Source organism: Musca autumnalis, unplaced genomic scaffold (genome assembly GCF_047663935.1).
Source record: "Musca autumnalis isolate F117 unplaced genomic scaffold, ASM4766393v1 scaffold_3, whole genome shotgun sequence".
In the NCBI taxonomy this organism is placed as follows: domain Eukaryota; kingdom Metazoa; phylum Arthropoda; class Insecta; order Diptera; family Muscidae; genus Musca; species Musca autumnalis.
Window position 1 is genome coordinate 26,710,254 of NW_027411866.1, and position 21,207 is coordinate 26,731,460.

The following is a 21,207-nucleotide window of genomic DNA, read 5'->3' on the forward strand; positions in this document are numbered from 1 at the left end:
AAATTTATATAACATAAGTAGAACATAAACAAAAACAAGATTTCATTAATGGAATTTTGTATATATAACGAGCTCCTAAATCTTCCATTCATCATTATCACAAATCTCATGGGGGTGTGTAATTTCGTTGGTAAAACAAAACAGATAAAAGTGGAAAATTTCGAGGCCAAATTGTTAAAAACTAAATGAGGTGCTTTTATGAAAAGTTAGAGAAGTGATTAGAAAAACAAAGAGGAATAATATTGTGTCTTTATGTTTCTTTTATGGGAGGGGAAGAAGATTACTTTTCTTACTAGTCGTTTGCTAGGGTGTTATATTTTTTTTCTTGTTTGTTTCATTCTTCTTTGTAAGTGTCTCGTTTTCTTGTTCTTTGAGTTTGTTTTAAACGTAAAATTGTTATGTGTTAATTGAAATTTTATTTTTAAGTGCATTTTCTAACGGCACTGTTAATGTTTTACTGTTTTTTTTTGTTTGTTGTTGATTTTTCTTTTGTTTTGTAATTTATATATATGACATTTAAAGTTAATTATATAACTACTACTAGAGGCTGTTGCTATCATTAATCTTCTTTCTTCTCTTGCTTTTTTAGTTTTTTTCTTTTAATATTTAAAATAGTTTTTTTAGAGAGAGTATTTTTTTTCTTGTAATCTTTTTGATGCTTCTTCATCTTATGTTGCGCAAGACATAGTAGTTTTCACTTTCTTTTTGTTGTTTCATGTCTTCGTATTTCCTCTTAACGTTTGCCTGGTGGTTTAACTGTACATGAAAGCATTTCTTCTTTGGCCAATTTTGTGCGGAAGTCGGCCATAAGATCTCTACAACTTGTTGCCATTTCAGCCAATTGTGTAAAATATGCTTCACCTTCTTTACAGTAGGAGTCCTGATCGTAATCAACATAATTGGTTAGATTGTAGAGTCTCATGGATTCTGGTAAGAATTGGGATAGGAAATCATTAATAGCACGATGCTGATCAACGACCATTTCTTCGGTTTGTTGCAAATCCGATATAGCAGCATGCTGATCCAAAAGTTCATCAGACATATCATGTTCCTGTGGAGAGAGATGATGAAAAATAAAAATAGCAAACATTTAATTAAAAATATTTTAAATGAAGGTCAAGAGGTTGCCTAAGTGGTAAGGAAACGCAAAGGGGGAAGTTTTCCAAATTAGTACCCACTTGCAGGTACTTTTCGCTCGAGAGTAAAATCGAGCAAATCGACTATTCAATCGCACACTTCGAGCATTCCAACTGGCGAGTAAAATCGAGCAAATCTGAGCTCTGGTCTTTACATACGTCCTGTAGGGATCTTTACAGACGAGCTGAATGGGGTCTTTATAGACGAGCTGAAGGGAGTCTTTATAGACGGGCGGAAGGAAGTCTTTATAGACGAGCGGAAGGAAGTCTTTACAGACGACCAAAAGAGTCACTACAGACGAGACGAAGGGAGTCTTTATAGACGAGTGGAAGGAAGTCTTTATAGACGAGCTGAAGGGAGTCTTTATAGACGAGCTGAAGGGAGTCTTTATAGACGAGCTGAAGGGAGTCTTTATAGACGAGCTGAAGGGAGTCTTTATAGACGAGCTGAAGGGAGTCTTTATAGACGAGCTGAAGGGAGTCTTTATAGACGAGCTGAAGGGAGTCTTTATAGACGAGCTGAAGGGAGTCTTTATAGACGAGCTGAAGGGAGTGTTTATAGACGAGCTGAAGGGAGTCTTTATAGACGGGCGGAAGGAAGTCTTTATAGACGGGCGGAAGGAAGTCTTTATAGATGAAAGGAAGGAAGTCTTTATAGACGAACGGAAGGAAGTCTTTATAGACGACCAAAAGAGACACTTTACAGACGATAGGAAGGGAGTCTTTATAGACGAGTGGAAGGGAGTCTTGATAGACGAGCGGAATGGAGTCTTTATAGACGAGCGGAAGGGAGTCTTTATAGACGAGCGGAAGGAGTCTTTATAGACGAGTGGAAGGTAGTCTTGATAGATAGCAGATAGCAGAGACTCCCTGCAGGTCTTTTATTCTAAAGGATAAAAAGATATAGAGGTATTCTATTATATAGAATACTCCGTACTGTGCTCTTCTACTATGTGGAAGGAAGTCTTTATAGACGAACGGAAGGAAGTCTTTATAGACGACCAAAAGAACCAAAAGAGACACTTTACAGACGAGAGGAAGGGAGTCTTTATAGACGAGTAGAAGAGAGTCTTTATAGACGAGTGGAAGAGAGTCTTTATAGACGAGTGGAAGGGAGTCTTTATAGAAGGGAGTCTTTATAGACGAGCGGAAGGGAGTCTTTATAGACGAGCGGAAGGGAGTCTTTATAGACGAGCGGAAGGGAGTCTTTATAGACGAGCGGAAGGGAGTCTTTATAGACGAGCGGAAGGGAGTCTTTACAGACGAGCGGAAGGGAGTCTTTATAGACGAGCGGAAGGAGTCTTTATATACGAGCGGACGGCAATCTTTATAGACGAGCGGAAGGGAGTCTTTATATACGAGCGGACGGCAGTCTTTATAGACGAGCGGAAGGGAGTCTTTATAGACAAGCGGAAGAGGGTCTTTATAGACGAGCGGATGGGAGTCTTTATAGACGAGCAGAGACTCCCTGCAGGTCCTTTATTCTAAAGGATAAAAAGATATAGAGGTCTTCTATTATATAGAATACTCCGTATTGTGCTCTTCTACTATGTGGAAGATTTCTGTGAAGACTTTCTATTTAAATGGTGGATTTACAAATGTAAACAGTATTTCTTATAGTCGATGATAAACTAGCAGCATAGAAAAACCAAAGAACAACATTTATGAGGAATTAAAAGGGCAAGCTAAATAAAAAAGGACTTTCCATGCTTAATAAATAAGTAATTTGAGAATACTTACGCTCAACGAACGCAACAATGCCAAATCATTTGCCGACATTTGTCCATTCTTATTGTTATTATTGTTGTTGTGATTTGTGTGATTATTATGTCGCATTGGCTGTTTCTGTTGAACATGTTGAATATTATTGGTTTCCTCATCTTCTTCATACATCAGCTGTTCAGCATCTTCTTCGCGCAATACATCTGGTAGCTCTTTCACCACCAATTCTTTAACACGATCCGCATAACGTAATGTGTTCAGCGTATGCTCACATGAACTTAAACCAGGTGAAATCATAGCAATCATGCAGGTCTTACTTTTCTCACCAATAAACGAATCACGCAGTACTTGTGTTAGTTTCGAGACACGGAATGGTAAATGTGCTGATTGTTTACCCAATGCACGTATACACTCTTTTAGAGCCAATAGGGATTTATTAATTTCAGCACCTTCCATACGAGTTTGACGATTTGCAGATGAGGTGTCAGCACCACGTTCGTTACCGGCCAAATCAATGAAGGAGAATTTACCATGGATTTTTGTTGAACCCGGTGGACGTAAGACAATTTGAAATACTGCATGTGAACGGGATGAATTGGCATTGGCTGAGGTCTGGCCGGAGGTGCGAGCATTGTTGCCGTGCTGAATTAATTTGAGCACTTCTTCAACACTGTCGACTACCTTCTCGGTTAGACCAACAACTTGTACCTGCTGTTTGCCATCTTCTAGTACACGAAGTTTTTGTTTATCCGAAAGTAAATCAAAAACCTAAAATGGCAGTAGAAATGATTGGTTAGCATGAGAGTTTTGGTAGAAAAGAGTACTGTTTTGGGGGAACTTACTTTGCCACTATAGATTTCAAAGAAACTGGCTGAAACAACTAAATTCAAATGACGATACCGTGGTCCATTGAGATAATTAAATACATCCTTAGCTGCCATTGCATATATACCATTTTTACAATCTTGAATTTTGCCATTGAATTCACCACCCATGGTGTGTGTTTTACCCGAACCCGTTTGACCATAAGCAAAACATGTGGCCATGCCACCTTCGAATATAGTTTGAACCAATGGTTTGGCGGTGTATCTAGAGGGCGAAATGAAAGAAGGATGAATTGAATAATGTTGAAAAAAAAAAATAATTTTTTTTATTAAGATTGCAATTAACGCTTGAAATATTGAATATTTTAGATCTCTGTGAAGGTTTTTAGAAGAATCTACCCTTATTTAATTATTATATTCTCAAGAAAATCTCTACGGAACTTTTCTATATTCCATTCTCTAAAAAAAGCCATACGGAGCTCTTCTATTCTATAGAAGACCCCTACGGAGCTATTCGATTTTATATATGTCCCCTCCCGGAGCTCTCCTTGGTCGCTCTTTTCTATAGAAGAACTTACAAAGCTCTTCTATTCTATAGAAGACACCTATTCTATAGAAGACCCCTACGGTTTTATTCTACAGAAGACCACTACGGTGGTATTCTATTCTATAGAAGTCCCCTACGGTGGTATTCTATTCTATAGAAGACACCTACGGTGGTATTCTATTCTACAGAAGACCCCTACGGTGGTCTCCTATTCTAAAGAAGACCCCTACGGTGGTCTTATATTCTATAGAAGACCCCTACGGTGGTCTGCTATTCTATAGAAGACCCCTACGGTGGTCTGCTATTCTATAGAAGACCCCTACGGTGGTCTTCTATTCTATAGAAGACCCCTACGGTGGTCTTCTATTCTATAGAAGACCCCTACGGTGGTCTTCTATTCTATAGAAGACCCCTACGGTGGTCTTCTATTCTATAGAAGACCCCTACGGTGGTCTTCTATTCTATAGAAGACCCCTACGGTGGTCTTCTATTCTATAGAAGACCCCTACGGTGGTCTTCTATTCTATAGAAGACCCCTACGGTGGTCTTCTATTCTATAGAAGACCCCTACGGTGGTCTTCTATTCTATAGAAGACCCCTACGGTGGTCTTCTATTCTATAGAAGACCCCTACGGTGGTCTTCTATTCTATAGAAGACCCCTACGGTGGTCTTCTATTCTATAGAAGACCCCTACGGTGGTCTTCTATTCTATAGAAGACCCCTACGGTGGTCTTCTATTCTATAGAAGACCCCTACGGTGGTCTTCTATTCTATAGAAGACCCCTACGGTGGTCTTCTATTCTATAGAAGACCCCTACGGTGGTCTTCTATTCTATAGAAGACCCCTACGGTGGTCTTCTATTCTATAGAAGACCCCTACGGTGGTCTTCTATTCTATAGAAGACCCCTACGGTGGTCTTCTATTCTATAGAAGACCCCTACGGTGGTCTTCTATTCTATAGAAGACCCCTACGGTGGTCTTCTATTCTATAGAAGACCCCTACGGTGGTCTTCTATTCTATAGAAGACCCCTACGGTGGTCTTCTATTCTATAGAAGACCCCTACGGTGGTCTTCTATTCTATAGAAGACCCCTACGGTGGTCTTCTATTCTATAGAAGACCCCTACGGTGGTCTTCTATTCTATAGAAGACCCCTACGGTGGTCTTCTATTCTATAGAAGACCCCTACGGTGGTCTTCTATTCTATAGAAGACCCCTACGGTGGTCTTCTATTCTATAGAAGACCCCTACGGTGGTCTTCTATTCTATAGAAGACCCCTACGGTGGTCTTCTATTCTATAGAAGACCCCTACGGTGGTCTTCTATTCTATAGAAGACCCCTACGGTGGTCTTCTATTCTATAGAAGAGCCCTACGGTGGTCTTCTATTCTATAGAAAAGCCCTACGGTGGTCTTCTATTCTATAGAAGAGCCCTAAGGTGGTCTTCTATTCTATAGAAGACCCCTACGGTGGTCTTCTATTCTATAAAAGACCCCTACGGTGATCTTCTATTCCATAGAATGGTATTCTATAGAAGACCCCTACGGTGGTCTTCTATTCTATAAAAGACCCCTACGGTGGTATTCTATACTATAGAAGACGCCTACGGTGGTATTCTATTCTATAGAAGACCCCTACGGTGGTCTTCTATTCTATAGAAGACCCCTACGGTGGTCTTCTATTCTATAGAAGACCCCTACGGTGGTCTTCGATTCTATAGAAGACCCCTACGGTGGTCTTCGATTCTATAGAAGACCCCTACGGTGGTCTTCTATTCTATAGAACACCCCTACGGTGGTCTTCGATTCTATAGAAGACCCCTACGGTGGTCTTCTATTCTATAGAAGACCCCTACGGTGGTCTTCTATTCTATAGAAGACCCCTACGGTGGTCTTCTATTCTATAGAAGACCCCTACGGTGGTCTTCGAATCTATAGAAGACCCCTACGGTGGTCTTCGATTCTATAGAATACCCCTACGGTGGTCTTCTATTCTATAGAAGACCCCTACGGTGGTCTTCTATTCCATAGAAGACCCTTACGGTGGTCGTCTATTCTATAGAAGACCCCTATGGATCTCTTCTCATCTATAGAAGACCCCTACGGTGGTCTATTTGAAAGCCTTATATTCTAATGTTGTCCCCAAAGGGGGTTTTCTTTTCTTTAGAAGACTTCCGGGGAGGGTCTACTTACTCTATGTAAGACCACAACGAAGATCTACGTTGTTTCAGAACCTCTTAAGGAAGTTTCCTTTTATATTATAAATGTTTTGGAAGAAGTACTATTCTGTGTAGGAGCCTCCTAGGGTGTTCCTATATTCTATATAAGTTAATTTTAATTTTATTATTTAATTACCCAATTCATTTAAGAAGTTTAGCCTAAAATACATATCCGCTGATTGTTCTATTATTAAATTAAATACGTTTAACAAAACCCCATTAAATTTAAATAAATGATTTATTTACAATGTTTATTTTAGCCAAAACTCATTAAACACAACAAAAACCCGACACACACCTCAGAATGAAAAAAACGACAAAAGCAATCCACTTGTTTTATTAGTGGTAAACACTTTAATTGTTTTTTTTTTTTTACAAAGAAATCAACCCATCATTAGAATTTAAAAAAAGCGAAAACTTAACTGGGAAAATACAAAAAATTCCATTCATTCATCAATTTTTCGTTTTGGCCAAACCCACAAAACGAAAAATTTTACAAAAAAAAATGTCTTTCGGTTTAGATGGTGGTGGTTACATAGTTGCCAACAAATTCAATGTCAAATGTTTTGGTTGAATGCATTAGTACTCCATCAAAACCAACAAAAGCAACAACAACAACAAGTATTATTAGATGCCACTGCCACTCTTAACTATAACGAGCATGAGTTTGCAAAGTTTTAATTTTTTTGTTGTGGTGCCGAAAAGGAAATGACCCACTATTATGGTCGACAATTTCTGTAAAATAATTACAACTTTAGATTACAATACATGTAAGTGAAATAATATCTCATGAAATGTTCAAAAAGAATGGAAATGGTCTAAATCAATACAGAAAAAAGGCCCTTTTTAAGGTCAAAGAGACAGTCGCAACAAGAAAAGACTGGCGCCTGTAAGTATGCTATAGAAATGTCCATATAAGGACTCCTCCTTTTGGCGTTATAAGAGACTTACATATCCTCACCAGAAATGCCCAAAGTAGTAACCCACATGAAAATCAAAATCTGATACGCAAAGCTAAAAGACATGCTCTGGCATTTTCAAGCTTCTACGATGATAAAAAACAACGATCCTACTCATGAAATGTCATTTCATAAAATTGACTAAATTTGCAGATATTGTTGGTTTCATTACTTTCCCATCTGTACATGATAGATAATACCCAAAATGCGTGCCCTCGTAAGATACATATTCTAGGAAACAGTTTTCATTTTATAACATTGTTTGTTTTTCCTGTAAACTTATGGTTTTGCGGGTTACGGCTTTGGGCATTTCTGGAGACGATATGTTTGTCTAGTAGAATCTTCCCAATGTTGGGGTGTTAGCGACGATATGTACATCAATGTTTTGAGTTTTCATTCTAACTATACAACGCAATGATTAATGGCTATGTCAGGGTGTATCTATCTCATCTCCAATTTAACAAATGAAGTGTTAAGAATAAAATTTGATTTAAAGAAAACAGAAATAGAAAAAAAAAATCAAACCAAATATATGTTGACTTTAGCAATAGAATAGACGCAGACGATGGACGTTCTAAAGTCCACAAAAAAAACAGCACTGGGTAGCTTTGATAAAGACATCGACATTATCATAATCTAGGGTCCATCACCTTGCCCTACTTGCTTTACGCTCACCTAAAACCAGAGCTCCGATTCACTCGCGAGTGAAAATTTGGGGGGAGGTGGTAATTTTTTTTGGATGCAATATTTTTGGTGGTTGTGGGGCAAGTTTATTTGGGGGTGGGATAAGTTTTTGTTTGGTGTTGGGGAGGGGGCAAGTTTCCCCTATCAATTTGCTGGAATTCTAGAAGAGTTTCACTCGCGAGTGGAATTCGGGCGAACTCGAGCGAGTATTCGGAGCTCCGCCTGAAACCATTTTGGTGATTTTGGTGGTATGTGGCAAGCTGCAACTCATCTTTCATAGATTAAAGAAACAGCTGTATCATCCAAAGAATATTTTGTGTTCATCAGAGTTGTAATTCCACAAACCAGAAAGTGGGACTCCCCTATTAATCGAAACCGAAGAACCGGACATCTTTCTGAGGTAAATACAGGCTTGGAGAAAGGAAATTGACAAATAAACGAATTAACACATCGCATCGAATTGTTACCAACTAATGGCTATATTACACCATATGTCTTTCCACATGTATGTTGCCACTTTGGGTATACTAATATACAGACCAGCTGATGTCATACATGTGAAAAACATATACATATATTTTGACTGATCTGGACAATCAAGGTATAAAAGTTGTTGCCTATGCGGACGACGTAGTACTACTGATTTCCGGTAAGTTTCCGTCAACCATTTCGGAACTTACGCAGGGAGCATTATCGACGCTGTCGCGCTGGGCTAAGGCCAATGGCCCTGGAGTATACCCAACCAAGACAGAACTGGTAATGTTCACGAGAAAGCGTAAGCTCGGCGTATTTGTACCACCAACACTGGATGGAGTGCAGCTTCAGCTCTCGCCCGATGCAAAGTATCTTGGCACAATCCTGGACTGTCAATTGCGATGGAACAGGAATGCTGAGGAGCGGGCGAAGAGAGGATTGATTGCACTTTATTCATGTACGAATTTTATTGAGAAAAGTTGGGGTCTAAACCTATCGATTATACACTGGTTGTATAACACCGTGGTTAGACCCATCTTATCCTATGGTTCTCTTGTTTGGTGGCACTCAGTGCGACAAAAATCGACATACAGTAGACTTGACAAGGTGCAAAGAGCTGCCGCGATTCTCATAACTGGAGCCACCAGGAGCATACCACAGGCTGCTCTGAACGCAATGCTGAACTTAAAACCACTGAGTCCCAGCATTAAGTGTCAGACAACTCGCAGTGCCCTACGGCTGCATGAACAGGATCTCTGGCGCGGTTGTGCCTATGGGCATGGATGTAACCTGAACGAATCAGGTATAAATGTGAACCAAAAAGTTTGGATGCAGTAATCTTTGAATCGGAGACTATCTTTGTGGATAGTCAAGCGGCTCTTAAAGCCATCAAATCCTGCAACATCAAATCCGATGTCGCCCTTAAGTGTAGATCAGCCTTGGGATCGCTAACTAACGGCTTTCGGCTATGTTAGGTACCGGGACACCGCGACTATCTGGGTAATGAAAGAGCAGATTAATTAGCTAGACGAGGATCGCAGTATACAGATCTAGCTATCGCTGACCCCATCAAACCACCCATTTGTCATTTCTTCAAAAAAATTGAAGCGTTCTCTAACGAAAGATCCAGTGAATTGTGGCATAATGAACCTAGGTGCATTGTGGCAAGATCCATATGGCCATCTCTGTCAGTCAAAAGAACGAACTCTCTATTGAACCTGAGTAATGCTGAAGTTAGAGTAACGACGGGAGTTATCACTGGACACTGCTATATCAGGGCCTTTACCATCAAATGGGATGAGGATGTTACTGACTACTACTGCAGACTCTGCGAGGATGAGGAGGAGTTGGAGAGGATCGAGCACCTCCTGTGTCGTTGTCCAGCCCTGGCTCGTAGACGACATAGGTTAGTAGATGTTCACTTTCCACCGTGTCTAACATTCTACTCAACTGTGGAACCTGCTGTGATCTACAACATCATCAAAAATCTGAAGTGGCTGGGACAGCGCAACCTAAACGCGTAAATGATGTTCCAAATATTCAGCCTACCATCAAAATAAAACTTTTTTTCTTGTCGAAAATTATTCCTACCCTCTTAAACTTTCTTGTAATTTTTTTGTTCCTTACTTTTTAATAACTTCCTCTTTTTTATTTCTTCCCTCTCTTTTCCACCTCCTCTTCTCTTTCCTTCATTTTCCTCTTTTTTTCTACTGGATGATCACAATGGACCGGAAGTTCTCCGAGTGACACAGTCACAAGTTAGTGGCTGCACATCCCCAAACCTAACCTAAAGACTCAATTCTGGTCGTCTATAAAGACTCCCTTCTGGTCCTCTATAAAGACTCCCTTCCGTTCGTCTATAAAAACTCTTTTAGGTTCGTCTATAAATACTCCCTTCCCATCTTCTATAAGGTGACCCCAGCTCATCCATGAAGTCTACCTTCAGCGCGTCTATAACAACTCCACCTAGCTCATCTATAAAAACTCATTTTAGCTTATCTATAAAGACTCTCTCTTTCTCGACTGTAAAGACTCCTTCAGCTCGTCTCTAAAGAATCCCTTCTGGTCTTCTATAAAGAACACCGCCTATAAAGACTCCCTTCCGCTCGTCTATAAAGACTCCCTTCCGCTCGTCTATAAAGACTCCCTTCCGCTCGTCTATAAAGACTCCCTTCCGCTCGTCTATAAAGACTCCCTTCCGCTCGTCTATAAAGAATCCCTTCCGCTCGTCTATAAAGACTCCCTTCCGCTCGTCTATAAAGACTCACTTCCGCACGTCTATAAAGACTCCCTTCCGTTCGTCTATAAAGACTCCCTTCCGTTCGTCTATAAAGACTCCCTTCCGTTCGTCTACAAAGACTCCCTCTTCTGGTCGTCTATAAAGACTCCCTTCTGGTCGTCTATAAAGACTTCCTTTCGGCCCGTCTACAAAGACTCCCTTCCGCTCGTCTATAAAGACTACCTTGCGCTCGTCTATAAACACTCTCTACTGGCCTATAAAGACTCCCTTCCGCTCGCATATAATGACTCCCTTCCGCTCGCATATAATGACTCCCTTCCGCTCGTCTAAAAAGACTCCCTTCCGCTCGTCTATAAAGACTCCCTTCCGCTCGTCTATAAAGACTCCCTTCGCTCGTCTATAAAGACTCCCTTCGCTCGTCTATAAAGACTCCCTTCGCTCGTCTATAAAGACTCCCTTCGCTCGTCTATAAAGACTCCCTTCGCTCGTCTATAAAGACTCCCTTCGCTCGTCTATAAAGACTCCCTTCGCTCGTCTATAAAGACTCCCTTCGCTCGTCTATAAAGACTCCCTTCGCTCGTCTATAAAGACTCCATTCGCTAGTCAATAAAGACTCCCTTCGCTCGTCTATAAAGACTCCATTCGCTCGTCTATAAAGACTCCCTTCGCTCGTCTATAAAGACTCCCTTCGCTCGTCTATAAAGACTCCCTTCGCTCGTCTATAAAGACTCCCTTCGCTCGTCTATAAAGACTCCCTTCGCTCGTCTATAAAGACTCCCTTCGCTCGTCTATAAAGACTCCCTTCGCTCGTCTATAAAGACTCCCTTCGCTCGTCTATAAAGACTCCCTTCGCTCGTCTATAAAGACTCCCTTCGCTCGTCTATAAAGACTCCCTTCGCTCGTCTATAAAGACTCCCTTCGCTCGTCTATAAAGCAAACGCGTTCGTGGGTATTGATTTGGTTACGAAGTTTTTCGGCAAATCACACACACGCGACCCGAACGCAAAGTAAGAGAGCAAATGTTTTGATTTTTTTACTTCAGTCTTGTACTGAATTTCATGCAAGCAGGTTGATGCCGCTTTATTTGTTTATTTTTGGGTACACAGAAAAGATTTTGCAGTTGTACAGCAAATATGTGGAGGGAAGAATTTGAAAATGATTTTTGTTTTGTATTAATATTTTTAATGACGCAGAATGCCTCGTCTGCAATGCAACAATAAAAATTGTATGTATGCTTAGAAAGTCTTAAAAAATCATTTTTATATACAATTTGTTTTTTCTCTCAAAAAAATTAACATATGAAGAAAAATACTTTTCAAATTATGAAGTTATTTATATTATTTTTAATTTAAGTCATACAAAGCGAACGCGCCAACAATATATTTTTCATTTCACACTCAATATGAAAATCATCACCCTGTTCTGTTAGTGTAATTTTACCCACACATAAACAATTTAAGCGCTCGCTCTTCTTGGTCGGCTATGCTATAAAGACTCCCTTCGCTCGTCTATAAAGACTCCCTTCGCTCGTCTATAAAGACTCCCTTCGCTCGTCTATAAAGACTCCCTTCGCTCGTCTATAAAGACTCCCTTCGCTCGTCTATAAATACTCCCTTCTGGTCGTCTATAAAGACTACATTCTGGTCTTCTAAAAAGACTGCCTTCTGGTCGTCTACAAAGACTCCCTTCACCACGTCTGTAAAGACTCCCTTCAGCTTGTCAACTTTCAAAGAGCAGTGTTAGTCATTAATCCATCTTTTATATAATTTTGGAATGATTATCTCTTCTTTTAAACAATTTCCATTTAAACAACATTGGGAGGTTAATGAAATTTCTTTCATAAGGAAATGAATTCCCAACACATTTCGCAAAGATCAGACAGAGGCTAAAAAAGACAGACAGTTGTAAAAACAATTGAAAAAAAAAATAACAAAAGCGAGTCACTTTTTGAATAAATACATAACGTTAGGAAATAAACAAAATAAAACACAATTATAAACCAATCACACACATCTCTACATAGGGGAAAAGATGCAGAAAATAAACAAAAGGGAGATGTTTGTGAATGAATTTAAAAAAATGAATGGTAGGTGAGTGAATGCCGTATCGTCGATATCATCACATGGCTTAATATCAGACAGTCTGAACCTGAGCCGTTACTTACAAAAATGAATGTTCACGATGGAACAGTCAGTTAGTCAGCCTGTCAGTCATCTAATAAACCAAACAAAATGCAATGTTTTTTTGACTGGTTTTCTGTTACCCATATATCTTTTCTTATTTGCTTAACAAAGCAAAGAAGCTGGGCCAAAATGATGATTGTTGTAGCACCATCAAGACACACACTTAATATCTGCTGCTGCTAAAGCAACTTTTAATATAAAAACCAACAATAGTTTGCAAAAAAGTAAAATCAAGATCTTTATATGAAGACGAACGACGATCGTTGGTGGTGTGTTTGTGTGGAGCAAAGAGCAATAGCCCAAATCAAAAACAGCTGTGGAAGTAGTTTGAATGCATAGTGGAGAGAAGTATGTAAAGAGTGAGCAAAGTACTGCCAAAGAAGTATAGCAGCTCACTGGATGTCTTGTGGCTGGGTCTGCTGCTGTTAAATAGGATGACTAATCTTTTGAAAAAAAAGTGACGAAGACAATGGGCAAAAAAAAAGACAACAAACCACACACATAGCTTTCGATTAAGTACCACTACTATCATAAATCTTCGAATAGCAATAGAGTAACAGCCAATTTGAATGTTTGTGTATGATATTTAAAGCCTGAAAAAGAATAAAATCGAAGGTTTTGGATGAAGACACAAAACAAAAAAATATTTAGTTGTACGAAAAGAAGGTCAAAGAATTCGCTTTTTTAAATTTAACGTCTTTAAAAGCAGAAGAAAGACGAAAACAAAAATCAGCTGTTATCAAGAATTGTTGTCACCCGGTCGGTCGGTCTCTTTATGGGCATTCCCAAAGATGGCAATAAAAAGTAATAATAATTGTTATTCCATCATCATCAACTTTATAAGAATGTCAGAGTGTGACAGTATTTCTTCGTCTTCATGGGTTAGAAATTACTCAGCACTGCCACACAAGTGATTTAAGTGGCGTTTATTTTTTTTTTTTTTTTCATTTTCAGACTTCTCTGTTTCTGAATATGGTGCCGCCGTTTAGTTGGTTGTTCTGTAAATTCTTTTGTTTATGTGAAAGAAGAAAAATCGTTACTGACAATGATTATCGTATTGATTAATGTGTCTATATAAACAATTGCATGATTTTGTCGCGGTTGTTGTTGTTTGTTTGTTGTTATTACAAAGAAAGTGTAAATGGAAATTAATCTTAATTGGATGAAAGATGATCTTGTGATTCGTTTTATTTTTCAATTTTTTAGGAAGTGGAAGCAAATGGAAATTTCGCACTTTGTTGCAGGCTTAAATTTATCTGTAGAAATGCCTGATGAAAAAACAATATTGCTAGTTGAAAATTGTAATTTTTTTTACGACAAGATGTCGATAATAAATTGCCTATAACGAAATATTGTCGATAGTAACTTTTTTTATAAGGAAAAGTTGTCGATAAAAAATTTTCTAAAACGAAATGTTGTCGATAATAACTTTTCTATAACGAAAAGTAGTCTATAACAACATTTCTATAACGAAAAGTTGTCGATAATAACTTTTCTATAACGAAAAGTTTTCGATATTTCTAGTTCTCCTGTAACGAAAAGTTGCCAACATCAACTTTTCTTCGACGATACGTTGTCGATAACAACTTTTCTATAACTAAAAGTGGTCCATAACTTTTCTATAACAAAAACCTGTCGATAACTACTTTTCTATAACGAAATGATGTTGATAATAATTTTACTTTAACCAAAAATTTGTCGATGTCGATGTAACGAAAAGTTGTCCATAACGTCTTTTCTATAACGAAAAGTTGTCGGTAAAAACCTTTCTATAAAAAAAGTTGTCGATAAAAACGTTTCTATAACGACAAGTTATCGATAATAATTTTCCTATAACGAAAAGTTATCGATACGAACTTTTTATAAGGAAAAGTTGCCGATAGCAACCTTTCTATAACGGAAAGTTGTCGATAGTAACTTTTCTATAAAGAAAATTTGTCGATAACAAGTTTTCTATAACGGAAAGCTGCCGACAATAACTTTTCTAAAAGGAAAATTTGCCGATTACATATTTTCTATAACGAAAAGTTGCTGATAACTACCTGTTCTATAACGAAAAGAGGTCGATAACTACTTTTCTATAACGAAAAGAGGTCGATAACAACTTTTCTATAAGAAAGAAAACGAAAAACTTGTCGATAACAACATTTCTATAAGGAGAAGCTTTCAATTACAATATTTCTATTAGAAAAAGTAGTCGATAATAAATCCGCTGTAACGGAAATTTGTTTATAATATAATATATATAATGAAAAGTTGCCCATATCGACTATTCTATAACGAAATGTTGTCGATAACAACTTTTCTATAACGGAAAGATGTCGATAACAACCCTTCTGCAATGAAAAGTTATCGATAACAACGTTTTTATAACGAAAAGTTATCGAAAACAACTTTCTATAACGAAAATATGTCGATAACAACTTTTCTATAACGAAAAGATGTCGATAACAACTTTTCTATAACGAAATGTTGTCGATAACAACTTTTCTATAAGGGAAAGATGTCGATAACAACTTTTCTATAACGAAAAGATGTCGATAACAACTTTTCTATAACGAAAAGATGTCGATAACAACTTTTCTATAACGAAAAGATGTCGATAACAACTTTTCTATAACGAAATGTTGTCGATAACAACTTTTCTATAACGAAAAGATGTCGATAACAACTTTTCTATAACGAAATGTTGTCGATAACAACTTTTCTATAACGAAAATATGTCGATAACAATTTTTCTATAACGAAATGTTGTCGATAACAACTTTTCTATAACGAAAAGATGTCGATAACAACTTTTCTATAACGAAAATATGTCGATAACAACTTTCCTATAACGAAAAGATGTCGATAACAACTTTTCTATAACGAAATGTTGTCGATAACAACTTTTCTATAACGGAAAGATGTCGATAACAGCTTTTCTATATCGAAATATGTCGATAACAACTTTTCTATAACGAAAATATGTCGATAACAACTTTTCTATAACGAAAAGATGTCGACAACAACTTTTCTATAACGAAATGTTGTCGATAACAACTTTTCTATAACGAAAATATGTCGATAACAACTTTTCTATAACGAAATGATGTCGATAACAACATTTCTATAATGAAAAGTTGCCCATAAGGACTATTCTATAACGAAATGTTGTCGATAACAACTTTTCTATAACGGAAAGATGTCGATAACAACTTTTCTATAAAGAAAAGATGTCGATAACAACTTTTCTATAACGAAGTTATCGATAACAACTTTTCTATAACGAAAAGTTATCGATAACAATCTTTCTATAACGAAAAGTTATCGATAACAGCTTTTCTATAACAAAAAGATGTCGATAACAATTTTAGTATAACGAAAAGATGTCGATAACAACTTTTCTATAAAGAAATGTTGTCGATAACAACTTTTCTATAACGGAAATATGTCGATACCAAATTTTCTATAACGAAAAGATGTCTATAACAACTTTTCTATAACGAAAAGTGTCGATATCAACATTTCTATAATGAAAAGTTGCCCATAACGACTATTCTATAACGAAATGTCGATAACAACTTTTCTATAACGAAAAGATGTCGATAATAACTTTTCTATAACGAAATGTTGTCAATAACAACTTCTCTATAACGAAAATAGGTCGATAACAACTTTTCTTTAACGAAATGTTGTCGATAACAACTTTTATATAACGATAAAACTGTTTTCAATAATGAAAAGCTGTCCATAACAACTTTTCTATAACGAAAAGTTGCCGATGTCAACTTTCTTATAACGAAAGTTTATCGAGAGTCTATTTTCATTTACGAAAATTTGTATATAAAAACTTTTCTATGACGAAAAATTGTCCATTAAAACTTTTCTGTAATGAAAATTTATCGATAACTAGTTTTCTGTAACAAAAAGTTGTCGTTAACAACTATACTATAAGGAAGAATTATCGATAACAACTTAACTATAAGGAAGAGTTATCGATAACAACTTTTCCATAAAGAAAAGTTGCCGATAACAACCTTTCTATAAGGAAGACTCCCGTTAGCTTTTCTGCAAATAAATTTTTCAGTCAACATTACCGTGCCCTTCTCCATGATTTTCATTTTCACCTCTGACTTCCTTCCTTACACTTTTATGATATTTAAATAAATATAAAGCAATAAAAATATATATAAACATTCATTTTTTCTCGTGTGTGTAATTTAACCGGCAGATGTACGGTGCATAACACCACCGCTCACCATCATTGCATGCCTGTGTCATCATCACCATAACGATCACCTTTCCATTGATAATTTAAAAAGGAAAAACAAAGACCAATGGCCGGCCAAACCATATGTCAATTGTCAAGTTAGCATGCAAAAAAATATGAAAATGAAAACGAAACAGAGCAAAAACAGAGAACAGGGTGTTGAATTAATGCACATACAAGGTCGTTGGTGTTGTAGTCTTTATTGCAAAATGCAAGCTGTGGAAGGGGTTGATGATTATCAGTTATCATATCACTGCAGGAAAATGTATTTAGCAGATTGGGAAAACCCGCAAATTATATATTTTAAGGGGTATATATTAGGTGGACAACAAATCACCCACAAAACTGCAAAAAGTATATGGAAAATTGGAAGGAGGAAATCTAAGAAATAGAAGCTTAAAGCACACATTATGGTCACCACCATCCACTCTTAAAAATAAATCAAGAATATCTGTACAATAAATCGATAGATTCTTCTCGATTATTTCTACAAAAAAAAACTTGTTATATAAATAAATAGAAAACCATGATACAATCCGCAATCCAATGTATTTAACCAAAACAAAACATATTGTAGAATACTATATTTAAATTTTGATTTTTAGAAAGTTTTTGATCTCGTATTGTGATTCACAAAACTCTTCTTCTTCAAATTTGTATATCTCTCTTTAGAAGGGGCGGCAAAATATTTGTTGTCATTACTTTTTGAAGAAACGAAATTATGTACAAACAACAAACAAACAAATTAATTGATAGATGAATCATTTTCATCATCAGCGTCGTCGGTTATACGATAATCGTATCAAATTATTACGTAGTTGAAATTTTTATCGTTAAAATTTGAATTCCTAATCAGATTGCATTTTGGTGGGTTTAATATACAGTGTGTCATTTCCTGTTGAGGTGGATTTTTTTATTTATATATCCTAACTCCGTTAGGGACCTAAGCTATACCTTATTGGGTGGAATATATTTTAGAATTCAGGAGGAATTTATAGACATTCAACAAGTGCCTAATAAAAACAATAGTTAGGGACAAAGGAAAGAATGTGTTTAGGTTAGATTATAGAATGCGCAGATTCCATTGCCTGTAGGCAGCCACTTCCCACGGTGACCAGCAGTCCATTGTACTCATCCTGAAAAGTGATAAAAGGATAGGAGGGGAGAAGTAAGGGGGCAGGAAAAGAGGTAGGAGAAGAGTACATAAAACAGAGAGGTAGGGAAAAAGAGGCTACTTGAACTTTTTAAGTCTACGATAACCCGCCTCATAGCCACTTAAGGCTTCTGGAGTATCTTAACAGGGACGCAGATCACCATATATCCAAGTAGCAAGAGGGTGGTGCAATCTCATGGACACCAAACAGCCTGAGCCTTTTTATTATCAGTCTAGAACATCGACAGAAAATGTGCTCGATTGCTTCAGTCTCTTCTACATCTTCACATAGACTGCAGTAATTAATGTTGTTGTCCTCTCACTTAATTGTCGTAGATCTAATGCTACAATGGCCAGTAATGAAAATTCTGATTTATGATTTGCGATGTTAGAAAAGGGACGCATTCAAATTACCGGTCATATTGACTTCAATATCTTGCAACCAAATCCGTCACGCCACGTCTTTACGGTATTTTCTGTGTAGATTTTATTTGATACAGTATCCACCTAAAGATTGAAGGACTGGGAACCTCGTGTTGCCATTTTTCATTTCCCTCAAGATTACACTAATCTTGCTACCTACCTACCAAGCCGTGAACAGCGCCACATGTTAAGCTCCCTGAGCCTCAAATATCCAGGGGTTGGATAGTGCAGACCACTATCCTATACAGCCAGTGTATTACCTTTGGTCTGAGACCTTTCACCTATTGAGTTTTAATAAGAATAAAGTGTAATAAGGCTACTTGGTGCCCTCCTACACAACTTTACGTGATAGAAAAATTGTAGCCGACATCTTTTTGTTAAAGAAAAAGTGTCGTCATCTTATCGTTATAAAAAAGTAGTTATTGGCATCTTTTCTTTCTTGTCGACAACTCTTCGTTATAGAAAAGTTGTTATCGACTATTTTTTGCAATATAAAAGGTGTTATCGACAACTTTTTATTATAGAAAAGTTGTTATCGACAATTTTTTATTATAGAAAAGTTGTTATCGACAACTTTTTATTATAGAACAGTTGTTACTGACAACATTTCGTTATAGAAATTAGTTATCGATATATTTTTGTTATAGAAATGCTGTATTTGACAACCTTTCTTTATAGAAAAGTTGTTATCGTCAACTTTTCTTTATAGAAAAATATTATTGACAAATGTTCATTTTGTTAAAGAAAAACTTTTTGTTATAGAAACGTTGTTACTGACATCTCTTTGTTACAGAAAATTTGCTAGCGACAACTTTTCGTTATAGAAAATTTGCTAGCGACAACTTTTCGTTATAGAAAAGTTGTTATCGACAACTTTTCGTTATAGAAAAGTTGTTATCGACAACTTTTCTTTATAGAAAAGTTGTTATCGACAACTTTTCGTTATAGAAAAGCTGTTATCGACAAATTGTCTTTATAGAAAAGTTGTTATCGACAATTTTTTTCTAAAGAAAAGCTGTTATCGACAAATTTTCTTTATAGAAAAGTTGCTATCAACAACTTTTCGTTATAGATATGTTGTTTTTTACAACTTTTCGTTATAGAAAAGTTGTTATCGACTTTTCGTTATAGAAAAGCTGTTATCGACAAATTTTCTTTATAGAAAATTTGTTATCGACAACTTTTCGTTATAGAAAAAATGTTATCGACAACTTTTCGTTATAGAAAAGCTGTTATCGACAAATGTTCTTTATATAAAAGTTGTTATCGACAACTTTTCGCTATAGAAAAACTGTTATCGACAAATTTTCTTTATAGAAAAGTTGCTATCGACAACTTTACGTTATGCATACGTTGTTTTCCACAACTTTTCGTTATAGAAAAGTTGTTATCGACAAATTTTCTTTATAGAAAAGTTGTTATCGACAAATTTTCTTTATAGAAAAGTTGTTATTGACAACTTTTCGTTATAGAAAATTTACTATCGACAGATTTTCGTTATAGAAAAGCTGTTATCGACAACTTTTCGTTATAGAAAAGTTTTTATCGACAACTTTTCGTTATAGAAAAGCTGGTATCGACAACTTTTCTTTATAGAATAATTGTTATCGACAATTTTTTGCTATAGAAACGTTGTTACTGACATCTCTTTGTTATAGAAAAGTTGCTATCGACAAATTTTCGTTATAGATATGTTGTTTTCTCCATCTTTTCGTTATAGAAAAGTTGTTATCGACAACTTTTCGTTATAGAAAAGCTGTTATCGACCACTTTTCGTTATAGAAAAGCTGTTATCGACCACTTTTCTTTATAGAAAACTTGTTATCGACAAATTTTCGTTATAGAAAATCTGTTATCGACAACTTTTCGTTATAGAAAATCGGTTATCGACTTTTCATAACGATCAAATAGCCACAATACTAGCCACATATGGCCATTTGGCTTGGCTTTGAAATGAATAAAATTTAAATAAATAAAAAACAAGTAAAAAAGTATCAGTAGGCTGTGCCGACAGAGATATACCCTCAGCCTTTGCAAATTGAAACACTATGAACCGACAAAAATTTTGATTAGGATAAAAGTTCAAAAATTTTGCGGAAAAAGTACTTAAAGGAATGGACCGACATAGACCAATAGGGGTGCCATAGGGGGGTTTTACACCCTTCGGGCTGTTTTCTTAAGAGGTATGGACTTGCCCCTGAAACAACTTTTACCATCGTAATTGAGTGGACCGATATGGCTTATCTACGAACTTAAACTAAGTGTGGAAACAATATTACGAAGGCCAAATTTTGGCCGGAATCGGTATATCCGTTCGAGAATTATCTTGCGCTTCCACCCATCAACATGGTGTCATAGGGTTTGTTTTTCAACTTTCAGGCTATTTTCTCA

The 21,207-nt window shown here is 36.7% G+C and overlaps 1 protein-coding gene across 10 annotated transcripts in view; it reads right to left on the minus strand.

The window, feature by feature from the left end:
• Nucleotides 1-698: 698 nt before the first annotated feature.
• Nucleotides 699-21,207, minus strand: part of Klp10A (kinesin-like protein 10A) — a 31,465-nt gene continuing 10,956 nt past the window's right edge. For all 10 annotated transcript variants that reach the window (XM_073975278.1, XM_073975280.1, XM_073975281.1 and 7 more), the window contains 3 exons: nt 3,701-3,947; nt 2,877-3,626; nt 699-1,051 (listed from right to left, as the gene is read on the minus strand). In XM_073975278.1, the coding sequence (XP_073831379.1) occupies nt 734-1,051; nt 2,877-3,626; nt 3,701-3,947 (1,315 nt within the window). In that variant the 3' untranslated portion in view covers nt 699-733. The remainder of the gene's footprint in view (nt 1,052-2,876; nt 3,627-3,700; nt 3,948-21,207) is intronic.